The sequence below is a fragment of the Anguilla rostrata genome, chromosome 6 (genome assembly GCF_018555375.3).
Source record: "Anguilla rostrata isolate EN2019 chromosome 6, ASM1855537v3, whole genome shotgun sequence".
Lineage (NCBI taxonomy): Eukaryota > Metazoa > Chordata > Actinopteri > Anguilliformes > Anguillidae > Anguilla > Anguilla rostrata.
The window spans coordinates 15,838,099-15,851,574 of NC_057938.1; the positions used below are offsets into that span (position 1 = coordinate 15,838,099).

Genomic DNA, 13,476 nt, shown 5'->3' on the forward strand with positions numbered 1-13,476 from the left:
AATATGTTCTCAACAGAGCGTTCGATATTTGTATTTGTTGTATGATAAGGTTTTCAGAAGTCATGCACATTAAAGCCTGGAAATTGTCTGCACGGTTTCTCTTACACATTGCTGCCCGCTCACCTCGATAGCGCCACTTTGTTCAATAGGCTACAAGGCAGCCGGCAGCCGAGGAGTAATGTCTGTGTACTCTTTTTGGCAAGAGGGGTTTGGAAGCACTTGGCAGGGCTGTTAAGCTAGGACTATATTTATCTTGTGTGCAACACACAACGGCGTCTTTCATGGGTTATTTAAAAGCTAACGACGGTAAAGGTTTTCCAGTATTAATGAAGCGAGCGAGACGTGGACACTGTGCCTTTTCCCAAAACTTTTTTCAGCCGCGTTCTATGCGAGGCAAGACATTTGTGTGTTTTTAAATCGGCGCATTTCAGGAGAGGTACACTAAGGACACCCGAATGTAGCTTCTGGAGAAGGATAGGGAATACCAAGGCGATGATTATGTAGGCTAGGCTACTTTCGAAAAAGAAGACATGGACAGCAGCAACAACAACAATGCCTACAGTACATCAGTTGCTGTGGTGGGCAACGAACCCAATGCAGAGGGGAATGTCCACCTGGAAGGTGGATTGGACGAAGTGCAGATGCACCTCACCTGCTTACCTGAACGGTACATGAGGGCAAAGTTCACTCTGTCGGCGTACATCCTGTGCTGGACCGTGCTGAAGTTGTGCCAGGTGAGAGACCATATATAGTACTCTTTGCAACATCAGTTTCGCTTTTAAATATAAGTGTTATATTAAACTCATGAAATAGGAAATTATTAAATAGTTATTTTGTGTGGGCTCTTCGACGTCACCTCTGACCGGAACAAAACCCCGGTGTCTGGGCCATTAAAACAAAATAAGTTGAAGACCTGTTGATTCAGTTTCACCTTTAATGCAACTTTGATGTGTAGGGCTTTTGCAGCTATCCACAGAAACCCTCCCTTTTCTTTAGACACCCAGATATGGAAATGTATTTTATTGCACACAATTAACAATGACTCTGTTTAATATCACTGGTGCATAGAATGTATAGGCAGCCACGTCGGGAGATGTTTATTTAGTCAGGAATCGTTTTCAGCACTATGTACTCGGTGTAAATGAGATTATAAAAAAAAAACTCAATAAACCCTTCCGTGTAATATTCTAACTTGTACAGAGTGACACCTACACAATGGCTCGGTACATTTCAGGGAATCCAATACTTTCAAAGTAAGTTTTCTTAGCATTCTGTATTACATTGTTTAAAAACAATTCAACTTAACTGCACTGCATTTTATAGCAATTAGTGGGACTTACAGTTGCATTTACATTCAGTACTTATAACATTGATTGTCTAATTACCTTATTAAATAGGTTGCTTATCAGCAAATAATTAAGGAAACAACCTCCACCCCCCCAAACTTTACCACCTTACCTAAGCATACACCACTTTGTGTCCTGTATTTTGGAAAGGGAATATTGCCAGAACCAGTGTCCATGTGTGTGCTTTTATTTTATTTGACAATTATTTGCTTGCTATGGTACATTCTACCAGTGACCTCAGGTATGCGAGGTATAATTTTTTTTTAGGATACTGGAATGCTCTCTAAAACAAATATAAACACTAAACTGACATTGCACATAACTTCAACAAGCTAATGTGTTTATATTTACTGAAGAATAGAACTGCATTCCAGAATTATAGGAAAAATCTTATCTGTGATGACAGACTTGGAGACTCTTCTCTGCATTAAATACTCCTCGTGAAATAAAATTATTGTCTTTTTTGTAAGGATTGACGGTATGACACTTCACAAGTGGCCATTTTGTTCTGTAATTTATTTGGGTATCCTTATCACTGCCAAGACTATGGAGCAGTTGTGTGTTATTTGGTTAACTGTTACAATTGATCATTGTTCATGCAGTATGTGAGAGAGCTGTTTGAGTCGTTTGCCGTTTGTGTGTCAGTTCAGCATTTTTCCTCCATTGAAATGTCTTAGGGGGGCCGCCTGTAGGAGAAAACAATTAGAAATGGTCCATGAATTTATTAGTACAATTTTGTCATGAATGATACTGAATTTCATGTTTTAAAAGTTTTCAATGCTTTCAAATTTACCTGCAATCCTTGACATGCTAAATGAACCACAGTAGAATCTGTTTAATTGCATAAAATGAATGAAAAAGTGAAACAGTGCTGACAACCTCTCATACCACTCAGGCGTCTGCTATCTATGTGATTTTCAACGGAAACTGCCTACCTTTGTAAATGCAATTCAATATCAGTTTAACCTTAAATTGATATATTGTGGACTGACATGTTATTGTGATATAACCTTCAGATTTTTTGTGACATTTTAACCCAGATTCCATTAATGCATATACACACTCCCACACTCAAACACACAAGATCACAGAGACACACACATTGTGACAAAAAAGTCATATTAAATTCATATTAAAAGTCATATATTTTCTGAATAGTCATCAACTTCGCTTGTGAGAGCTGCGATGTAAATTATGTCGCAAATATGGACACCAGAACTCAATAAATGTTTCTGGTGACTTTGGGGTCCTACTCTTATCATTGATATTTGTGACATAATTTACATCGCAGCTCTCACATCGCTTGGTCTCAATAGCGGCCAAGCGAAGTTGATGACTATTCAGAAAATATATGACTTTTAATATGAATTTATTTCCATCTTGTACTGGGGCTTTAACTATGGAAGCCTGTTTCCGCCACAGAAAGGAGTTGGCTAAATTGCTGAATTCTAACTTTTTTTCTCGCAATTGTGAGTTAATTTCACACAATTGTGACTTTTTTGTCACAATGGGCCTATTTCACATAGAACAGTCATAGAATAGAAGTAAACAAATGCAGTGTATATCCATGCATTCATAGTATCTGTTTATCTGCGCATGTGAGCATGTGTGTGTGATCTTGTGCGTTTGTGTGTGGGAGTGTGTATATGTGTTCCCGTGTGCAGTATCTGTGCGTATCTGTGCACAAGGGTATGTGTGTAGGTGTCTGATAGGCTAATGTTTGTGCATGTGAGGGGTACATAGCTACATGTGGGGGTGCAGTCAAATTCAGTGGCGGTCAGGAAGTTTAAACTTAGCCCCAGAGGAATGCAGTCCTGTCTTGAATTTGCCCGGAAGAGATTTGGAAAGTTCATTAGCTCTGGACTTCCCCAGGTGACCGGACACCTCCTGACCCCACGTAAAACACACTGCTAATGAGGCAGAGGGTGGCAGGTGTGAAGTTAAGGTATTGTGGAGGTGTGGGTGGAGACAGGGGACCAGAGGGTTTGGTGACTTACATTTAAATAAGTGACTGCTGTGTCACACCCCATAATAGAATAAAGTGAAACTTCAGTTGATTAAGCATAGATAGGGTCATCAGCTTGTGTTTCGATCCTTATGATTGGCTGTTTGCGTGCCTGGTGCCTTGAAAGTGTTACTGAAGTGACCGTGCAGCCTGTTCCCCAGCATCTACATAAACCCAGAATTTAAAGTGGCATTTAGTGAGGATGCTTGTTGCCATGAACGCAGGGGCTGAGCAATACAAGCACACAGACTGTGCTGAAGACACCAACATCAACATCCTAAATTAGATGAAAATCACCAAGTTGTATCCTTTGTAAAATGTGAGCCCTTAGATCAAAGTTTTAATGGCAAGCCTGAAGACTCATTAGGATTTGAAAAGCCGGTTTCAGCAACATAATGGTTACTGCTGGTCACTATGTATATCTTCATTTGTGTCTGTCATTCACTGAAACTCCCGGTCTTGATGTCAAGACAATGCCCCATGTAACCTGAAAGCACTTCTTTTACGTCACAACCAGGAATTGCTTGATTTCACAGAAAGATATGGTAGAGCACAAGGAGCATACCTTGTAGTTATCATCTCATGAGAAGGCATTGGAGCTTGAAAGAAAAGTTAGGTGTTTGTAAATAAGTTCCTGTTGTCCTGCTTATTTGGACACATGGAACCAGACAGTTGCCGAAGGTTTATGATGGACAGGTTTATGATTTCTTAGTGTGTCCAACAAAACATTTGCCATTCATTTTAAGGCTCCTCTAAGAACTGCTTTGGGTGTTGTATAAGTGAGCATATCAACAATATCAAATATGGTGGTGAATTCCTTCATGTCTTCCATGCTGACAGTTCAGTAGAAAGATGGGAATCTGGTTTATCTGGTTATTTGTTTATGTCGCTGTTTCCTTTTCTGGTGTCATGCAGGTTGACTGTATTTATACCAGTGGCAGGATCCCACTAACCTTGATCACAATTCTGCCAATTCCCAGGGTACATACAAATTTTAAAGATGCCTCTGTTTCTGATTTTGTTAAACAGGGAAAATATTGGTGATAGTGGTTAGATTAGAAGTCACGTCATGTTGTGAATGGGAAGCCAGTAGCCTGTAACGTGTTCCCACAGCAGTGCTATATCCGTCGTACATATGACTTATATTTCTTATGTTGTGCTTCTATATACAGTATCTAGAATAATTTGCACAGGTGACATTTTTTTGTATTCGCCTATTATACCGCAGTGGTTTTACTTGAGTTAAACACCTTGCTATTGGGCAAGATTTAAGCTTTGAACCAATGACCTTCTGGTTGAAAATTTGGTTCTGTAACCTCTGTCCCTCATTTCTGGCATGATCAGAGTTGCAGGTACTTAGCGCTATGCTAACACTCCAGCTAGTTCTAAATTTATATCAGTTTCCGCTTTTAACTTTGTTGACCTTCTTTACTAACAGCCTTTAGGTAAAATAAACAATCTAACTTCTAAATATGAACTTGTAGATATAACCAATACTATATTTACTAGCCTATATAAATGGTACTATATATAAGAAAATATGTTCTTGACATTCATATATCATTCTTATTCTTATGTTATTTTATCACAGCATGTGTCCTTGCATTTGTGAAAGTGGAAATGCATCATACTGTACATTTTGTAATACACAAAGTATATTTGGACATCCTTTGAAAATAACATTCTTTCACATTGTTTATAATGTTCATGTTGTTGTCCACATAATTGCATGTCATAATGAAATGATTTATTACTCAATTGGATGATATCTTTTAACATGGTAGTTAATTAATGTGGAGACTATCTCCACCTGAGTGATATCCTTATAGTGGAATAACTTGTCACAATTAGAAAGCTAGATTGCTCTTACAAAGTGCTGTTGACCAAAGCAATACTTTTGCTGTGTGTTAATAAGTAGTGAATATTTCAGGTTACATGTATGGTGTCTTGTATCTAGGTGTAGGATAGGCCTGTGTTAGGCAGAAGACACCACAGAGTCTGTGTTACTTTCATTTCAGGAGAGAGCAATGCCTGCCAGGCAAGCAATGTCTTGTCGCTTATGTTTCCCCTGGGCTGTGGCATATGGGGTTTTTACAAGACTTCTGCCATAACTGGTTGTCTGGCCTTATCCATGCAGATATCCACCTTTATCTCTTCTTGGGTGCCTTTGAAACGCTGCCATCATCTCCTCACTGTTAAATGTGAGGCTCCTAAATCAGACTTGTGGAATGTTCTCTGTTGTATATGGAACATTTGTTTGGAGTGTTACCTCTTTTTAGGCTACGGGCCATGGGCCACCTTCCAGATCGAGGAAACGATAACAAACACGTTATAGGAGCAATTTAAGTAATTGCCTCAGAGAATTCTGAGGCATTCCTGCTTTACAGCGTGCCTGATGGGGGCACAGCCAATGGTGACCTTGATTCGGTTGACAGTGGTTCCATATGGAACCAGTTCTCAGTGGGGGATTGGATTTTATGTGAGTGGCCCTGGTAGTGATGCCTGCAGGGTTAATGCTGGCCTGAGGGACGCACGTCCTGGCCCAGATACTTATCTGTATGGTCGCAGGTCGCTGTATAGTGATACCATCATAAGGTGACAGATTTTAGTATGTGTGGTCATTTACAGATCCACATTTCCACATGAGGTAAGTGCACCAGGTGGAACTTCTTAGAATTATCAGGTATCAGGTATTTATTTTATTTATTTATCCATCCATCCATCTATTAATCCCAGGACTTCAAATGTTATGATATTTAAACTACATCGGAAATGGGAGATGGAGGCAATTACTGGATAGGGAAAACCTTAAAGCAGCGTAGTTCAAGGATCTATTCATTCGGTGCAGCCCAGTCCTCCTCCCCCTTCTGCTCCCTCACTCAAAGTGCCATTATTTCCTCCACCACACATAACATTTTTAGAGTCACCAATTAAAAGCATAGAGCTGTCAGTCATTTCCTTTTACACCTTTTGAAAAACTTGTTTCCACGCCACATGCGAGTAAAGTCGTTTTAGAGGCACAAATTAGTGTGAGGGAGGAGAAGGCCTAGGGGGAACATGCATAACGAATGTTCCAAGCTCCCTGTCCTTAACCTTCTTTTCTTTCTTCTTTTTTCTCTTCACAGAGATTAAGAGTCTCCCCTGACGTGCCACAGGTAGGCTTCAGCATGTTTGGCCCTTCCTGTCTCGTGGCTCAGACACTTCAAGCGTGTCCGCTTACTGACTTTGTATCAAAAAAACCTGTTTCCTTGAGTGTTTTTTTTATTATTTTTAAAGTAATATTTGACAGTTGGTGAGTTCCTCCTTTGCCCCATATTTTTTCCAGAGAACAACAACACCAGTTGCATGCTGTGCTGGGTCACTAAACAGGTCTTAAATAGGATAAGGATATTTCAAAAGATGTATTGAATTAAATGAACCCAGACTGAAGAATATTTCCATTGTATGTTATAACCTTTTTCAATTAGGTCCTCTGTTCCCTTTCAAGAATGAGTCAAACATCATTCTTTGTTCATCTTTAAAAATACAGGCACTACAACAGGCCATATCAAATTTGAAGAAAATTTTGTATACAAATTGGTTAAAATATTCTTTTAATATGCAGAAAATGGCTTTGCTGTTCGCTGTTACAAACATAAAGCTGGTGATGTCAGCTTACCCAAAAGACAAAGCTCACCTGGCTGCCCTTATTTGGTGGCGTGTTGTTTCAGAATGCCACAGTCTTTCGTGTGTGCTCAATTTTAAACACCCAGGGGGTCAAAGACCGTGATTAACACGCTCAGCTCTGTTGGCAAACATTATGCCACACATTCAAAGTGACAGTGCAATTTTTATTGCTCTGTGGTAACTGTTAGACCAGTGTAGGTGCTGCAGAAAGGTGGGGCTCTATCCTGGTTTTATTCGTTTCCAGTGACAGGTCTTTTGATGTTTCTTCCCTGGTTGTGCTGGCTACATGTTTCAGCATGTTTGTTTACCTGCCTGCGATTCCCTGCCAGGCTTACTCAATCTACCATCCTGTTCTATCACATTCACTGAACCATAGTAATACCTTTTTTTTCCCTCTCACTGGTTCAGATAGTTTTGTCTGTTTCCTGTAAATGGGCCGCAGCATTGTGCTCGATCAGGCGACGTGGTTTGGATGGAACCTTTGCAATTTTTAAAAAAAGTATTTGTGATATTAATCCAGTTGGAGCCCTATCCAAAGAACACTCTGGGACGGAAATATTTTTAGGCATTACATAATGGCAACAATACTAATTTTAGTTATTTATGCTTAGCACTGACACATTTAACAGATGGCTCTTCTCTGCCTGTCTGGATCTAACCAGGCTTAAGGTCGTAGCCAGTTACAGTTGTCAGAAGAGACTGGAGAGAAAGCTTAAATGGGATTGAGATGTTGTTTTATGTATAAATAAAAAGCATATGGGTTTGGTTGTATTTGTTAGAATTTTTAAATCAGGTAAAGTACTATTTGTAAGCTTGCCTGCCCAGCTAAACACACCAAGGCTATTCAGTGTTGTGCATATTTTAACCCCCAGGAAATATAAAAAATAAATTTCAAATTTAAACTCAATTAGATATACCCAGTAAATAGTTCCATTGTAATGTTCTCTTCCTTAGTTGAAATTTCAAAGTTTTAAAATGAAATGATTTCTTGGAGAACAGTTCATCTGGCCTTTAAACTTACTGCATACCACAGTAAATGACATGGAGCTTGTGATCAGCTTTCAGTGTGGGGGTCACGTAAGATCAGAGGGCTTTGCCCCCCTGACCCTGTCACCCCTCTCCTAACAGTGGACTATTCCAGGCCTCCAGTCCTCTTTTCCCAGATCATCCTGGAATTCCTCTTTTCTATATGTCAAGGTCCAATAGGATCCCAAGAGTAGAATGAAGGAAAAGGCATCTAAGTAAGTTAACACACGTTCATGGAATTCCTGAAAACAGAGGAACTAAGCTAAAATACCCATATTTATGCATCACAGGGAGAATTTTTTTTTTGATTAAATATGACCTTATTTCATTTTCTTCTGTTGAGGTACGCTTGCACGCACACACCTGTTTTTGCTCACAGTGCAATAAATTGTCTTTCTGCTGTGTGGGATCTTGGATAAAAAGTATATAATTGAAGTCCTCCTCACTATTTCAAAGCATTCACACCACACCTGCCCAGTGGACTTGATAGCAAAAGAGAAGGGTTGTGGGGGGAAGGTATCTTGGGTGTTGTTGCTCTGTGAAACAGTGTTGCTCTGTGAAACATGTGAGAATCAATAGAAAGAAAATAATTCCACTGGTAGTGATAGAAGTATGGATCCTTCCTGTGGTTTCTGTTGCTTTTCTTTCACATTTAAAAAGGGAGAAATTGTATTTGTTCTTAGCACATGACATATTTCTTTGAAAGTTCATAGAGGTTAGAGGCCTTTATGTTGGTTTTGGTTGGTGTTTTTTCTGCCACCGTTGTCTGGAAATGTCTAGCTGTGGCTTGGGGACTATTGCCGTTACTTATTGCCAGTACTTTGGTATTGGTTTGTTCAAGTCATGCTGTCTTCCACCCTTGCTGTTTCAAAGGATGCTGCAGTCTTGTTTAACTTATCATGTTAATGCCTATAGGGAATATTTTATATAATTACAGAAAGTAAAAAAGAAAGAAGAATGAAAGGAAAAACAAGAAATATACTGGGCTGTGTGTTTGATTTTTTTAATGAACTATTTTTGAATTTAGATTGTTATCAACATCTCAGTAATTATTGCAGAAATGATTAATTATTCAGTGGTTACCATATATGTAACCTTGTGCAAACCAAAAAAGCAAGGTGTCTCTTTCAAATGTAGGCCAAAAGCTTTGTAATATTAGTGCACCTTACGCCCAAAGTGCAGAAGTAATTTGAACTAATCTGTAAAAATTCATTTTTTTCCCCTTATTTTTTGGGAATTTCTACATAGGATGAAGGGCAAGATCCATCATCATGTTTCTGAACTTCGGATGAACTTGAACGCCCTGCTGCCCACTTCCATTTGTCTTTTGCATAGGGGGGTCCACGGTTCGTCATGACACATTCTCCCTTCCAACATAAACTTGGGGTGGGATAAATCCTTTAAGTACTTCCAGGATAAACAGTGCATTGACCTGACCTTTACAATCGTGGAACTGTGCGCGAGTTATATTCCCCCGCAATTCACCCAAAATCCTGGAGTCTGACAATATTGAAAATTTCAAAACAAGTTCTGAAGAACTATTAGGCATCCCATTGTCTAGAGCAAAAGTGTGTGCCTTGCTGCTTGGGTGTGATTTATGTCAATCTTTAGTATGTGTCTTGTAGACTAGTGTTCAGACATCATTAAGTATAACAACAATCTCTCTCCATGACAAAAAGGAAACAGTGGCTACTGTCAAACCAGTCTACTAGTTGCTCTTTTCTTTCTTCTTTTTTCTACTTTCTTCTAAAACATCCCAGAGATACAGGACGTATTGTATACAGGATTGCTAATATATGTCACATGCACAACAATGGCCTTTCACACGGTCACTGAGTTCATTGTGTGTGAGTGTGCATCGGGTCTGAAGGGGCGAATCAAAGGCAGGGAGTCATCAGGCCATGGTCCGCAGGGTATCTCCTTTCCCAGCTGTAGAAGGACACTTTTCATGTCTTTCCCTCCTCTGAAGCTTCTGCCATTCATTTGCCCTGGGCAGCTGGTTTGGATGGACCCCCATCTTAAGTAGTCCGAGCCAACTTTATTCACTCTCTGCTCTGACAGCCCTTTTGATTCGCTCAATTTATGCTACGAGAGTGGAGTCCAGTGGGCTTGCGCCAGATAGTTCAGAATTTATAAGAAGCTGTTCCCTAAGCACGCCCTGAGTTGGAAAGCATAACCAACAGGAAAGGCCATGGTTAATTTTACTGATGACATGCTTTGTCCTTAAAGCAAAGAGATTATTTTAAAGCAAGCTTTTTAAAATTTATTTTGCACCATCATTAGTTTGCTGAACACTAAACAATGAACAGAATTATACAATGCAGATAAGGTTACCCAGAGTGCGTCCAAATGCTAAACAGAAAGATCTGGAAGTAATATGAATATGCATTTGCATTAATGTGCATGTCTAATGAAACTATTTCCTTCTGTTTGACAACGCGCATCATCATTTTAAACACAAATGAAATGCATTGGTTGAATGATAATAGTAAGATTGGATGTTGATTTTTTTTTTTGGAGAATGGCCTTAAATGTCTGCTAATGCAATGTGATTATCTGAAAATTATCTTTGTTTGAAGAAAATACTTTTTCCCCCTATATTGGATAGATCGGTGAGTGTTAAATATATTTATTTTTATTTATTGCATTTTCCCTTTTACCAAACTGCAAAAAAGCCCTGTAAGCATATCTTGTGGTGGCAGACCGCACTGCCATGCCCCGTATTGAAACCTGTTGTCTGGATAATCCCCAGGTGTGTCTTTACACACAGACACACGCACAAAGCACACCTCTTTTCTGAAAGAGGAGGAGCCATACCTGTCTGACAGCTCTGGGCAAGGCATCCCCTCGCACCCAATTGGTCCTCCTCACCTAACCAGAAACTCCCCATTGGTCCTCCCCATCCTCACGCGTGAACTATCTGGCTCAGCGACACTTTTTAGATTTCTGGACGGACTTGCTTTTTTCGCTTTTTCTTTTTTTCTCCTCTCGTTCTCCAGGGAAGGGCTTTTCCTCCCTGCCCTGTTTTTCTTTTTTTTCCCCCCTGTCTGTCGCAGACAGTACTGTGCTCAGTACAGTGTGAGAAGCAGCGGAGTGTTGTTCGGACTGGGGAGTTTGTGTTTACTGGAGGAAAGCCCTGTCTGTGAGGGTCAGTAGGATGCCAAGCTGGGGCTGTGGTGGCAGAACCATGTCACAGGTAAGAGACTGGGAGGAGGGCACTTGGGGAGGGGACCTGATGGAGCACCAAATAATCTAATACAAATTTCCAATGTGGTTTTTTCTTCTTCTGCGATAGCTTGTTGATTTATTTACATACAGTAAGTAATTTTGTTCTTTTAACTAATGTTCAGTTATATCACACTACTTTAACTCAGCCAGCTCGATATGCACATCTACCATGCATGAAATGTTTGCCACTCTTTGTGGGTCAGGTACCAGGTGCCAGCTCATGAATGCAGGCTCATGTTGCACCAGATTACCCCTGCCTGCCACAAAAGACCGGCACTGCTGTGTCAGTATGCTGGCTACTGCTTCGGTGTCTGTTGTTTGTATATAGGTTGTTTATGTCCTGGTGTAGGCACATTTAATGTTTTAAGTGTTAGAGGGCTACTTCTGCAGATGGTGACCGTCTTGGCTGCCCCCATGCTCTGTCTTTCCCTGATGTAAATCTCCAATGGAGTCATTCTTTGTATGGTGTTCACTAAATCAACAGCCAGAGAAGAACTCCCTGTGCTCATAACGGGTGAATTTTGCAATTGTGGAAGATGTATCATCCTGTAGATACAAAAAAACCTCAAGGATTTTCTTGGAAAGATGCACGTTAAAAAACTTCTATGGAATGCTCGTTTTACATAAGACATCCGCAACAGCAGTGAGGACACTATGAATACATCATGGCATGACAGTTGTTTGGAAAGTTATGTTAAGATCCTTTCCAGACAGTCTTTTTAAGGTGAGAAAACATTAAGGTTAAGTCCTGCTTGCTTAAACTTTCATATTGTGTTTACAGTATTAGTCTGTGATTGTACCTTTTGTAATTGCATGGTACCATATGTTTACAATTGATATTTGTACCTCTCTACTGAGAGTTAAGGCAGCCTGCCGCATCATGACTGAATGAATATTTGCTACTTATGATCTACAACATCACAGCCATTGTTATGGTTACCTTAATATGTCCTTGAATGTTTGCTTTACAGCAGGGTTTCAGTTAGCTGGGCTGTTGAGGTGTTACCCCTTGTAACTAATTGTATGCCTCTAAATCAGGGCTGTGCAACCCTGTTCCTGGAGATCTTTTGCCTTGTAGGTTTTTGTTTCAGCTCTAATTTTGCACACCTAATTCTTCTAATTAGTAGCTCAATGATATCTCTAGCTGTTGAATGAGGTGTGCTTTGTTAGGGTTAGAGTAAATACCTACAGGATGGCAGGTTTTTGCATCCCTGCTCTAAATTGTGTATAAATCGCTGAGCTGTCTTCAACCTAATCCCGCTTCCAGACAGGATATATTATATGACATAACTTTTTTTTCCCTGTTAGTTGTGAGTTCTAATAGCTCACGTTGCATGTACTGGATCTTTTGGTAAACCCTATTCAGGATTATTATCAGGTTAACTATTTAGATACCTTAGTCAATAATTCAAGAGCCCCAGATAAGAATTTGTAACACTCTTGAGTTCTTTAATGTGCGAGTAAAGCATTGGCACACTTAGCTCAGCAAGCAGCCTGTCACATTTGCCCTTCCACCCCATGCCACTCCCACAGCCCCCACCTCGGCAGTGCCACTGGCACCCGGAGTGGAAAAGCTGTCACCCAGACAGATCTCTCAGGATGAGCACAATGTCCCTCAATCTTTCTGTGACCTTCACAATGAAGGGCTAGATTGCATGTGTCCGAGTCCATCATCCTGTTAAAACACATTTAAAAAAATGATAAGACAAAATAAGTTGTTTGACTTGCTTTGTATTTCATAAATAGCAGACAAAACAAAAGGTTCAAGGTGGTGGTGTTTTCAACCCTCCCTTCCAAACTGAGCAGTTGTGCTTTTTTAGTATTCACAATATTTTTGCTAAGTGTTCTACACAAGGCCTGTTATGTATGTAAATAACTTGTTGCCAGGATCAGGGTCACTGAGAGGTTAGGGTGCAAAGATCAGGGTGCATCCCGAGGGAACTGATGACATTGTTCATAGCCAGGTGCTGAAAATAGCCTGGCTCAATGGAATGCATTGAGACATTGTGTACCTATTTACAGTGAAGAGGGAGAATGCGAAAGATATTCTAAAAATGCAATTTAATATAAACTGTTGTCGAATCTAATTGCACCTCATTGTGTAGACGAGGTGTTAGTCAGAGATCAGCCCCTCTGACATCTTCCTCACCTTTACCGTTTAGCCAACATGAATTCTGACTGAAGATCTTGCATTGTGGTCAGAGG

At 40.1% G+C, this 13,476-nt stretch overlaps 1 protein-coding gene across 3 annotated transcripts in view; it reads left to right on the forward strand.

Annotated features, from left to right (window-relative positions):
- arhgef4 (Rho guanine nucleotide exchange factor (GEF) 4) overlaps nucleotides 1–13,476 on the forward strand; it is an 85,371-nt gene continuing 71,895 nt past the window's right edge. Inside the window, exons 1-2 of one of the 3 annotated variants that reach the window (XM_064338631.1) lie at nucleotides 1–734; nucleotides 6,477–6,506. In XM_064338631.1, the coding sequence (XP_064194701.1) occupies nucleotides 531–734; nucleotides 6,477–6,506 (234 nt within the window). In that variant the 5' untranslated portion in view covers nucleotides 1–530. Of the gene's footprint in view, nucleotides 735–6,476; nucleotides 6,507–11,082; nucleotides 11,240–13,476 lie in introns of those variants that run through there. The other 2 variants (XM_064338634.1, XM_064338633.1) reach the window with 2 other exon arrangements.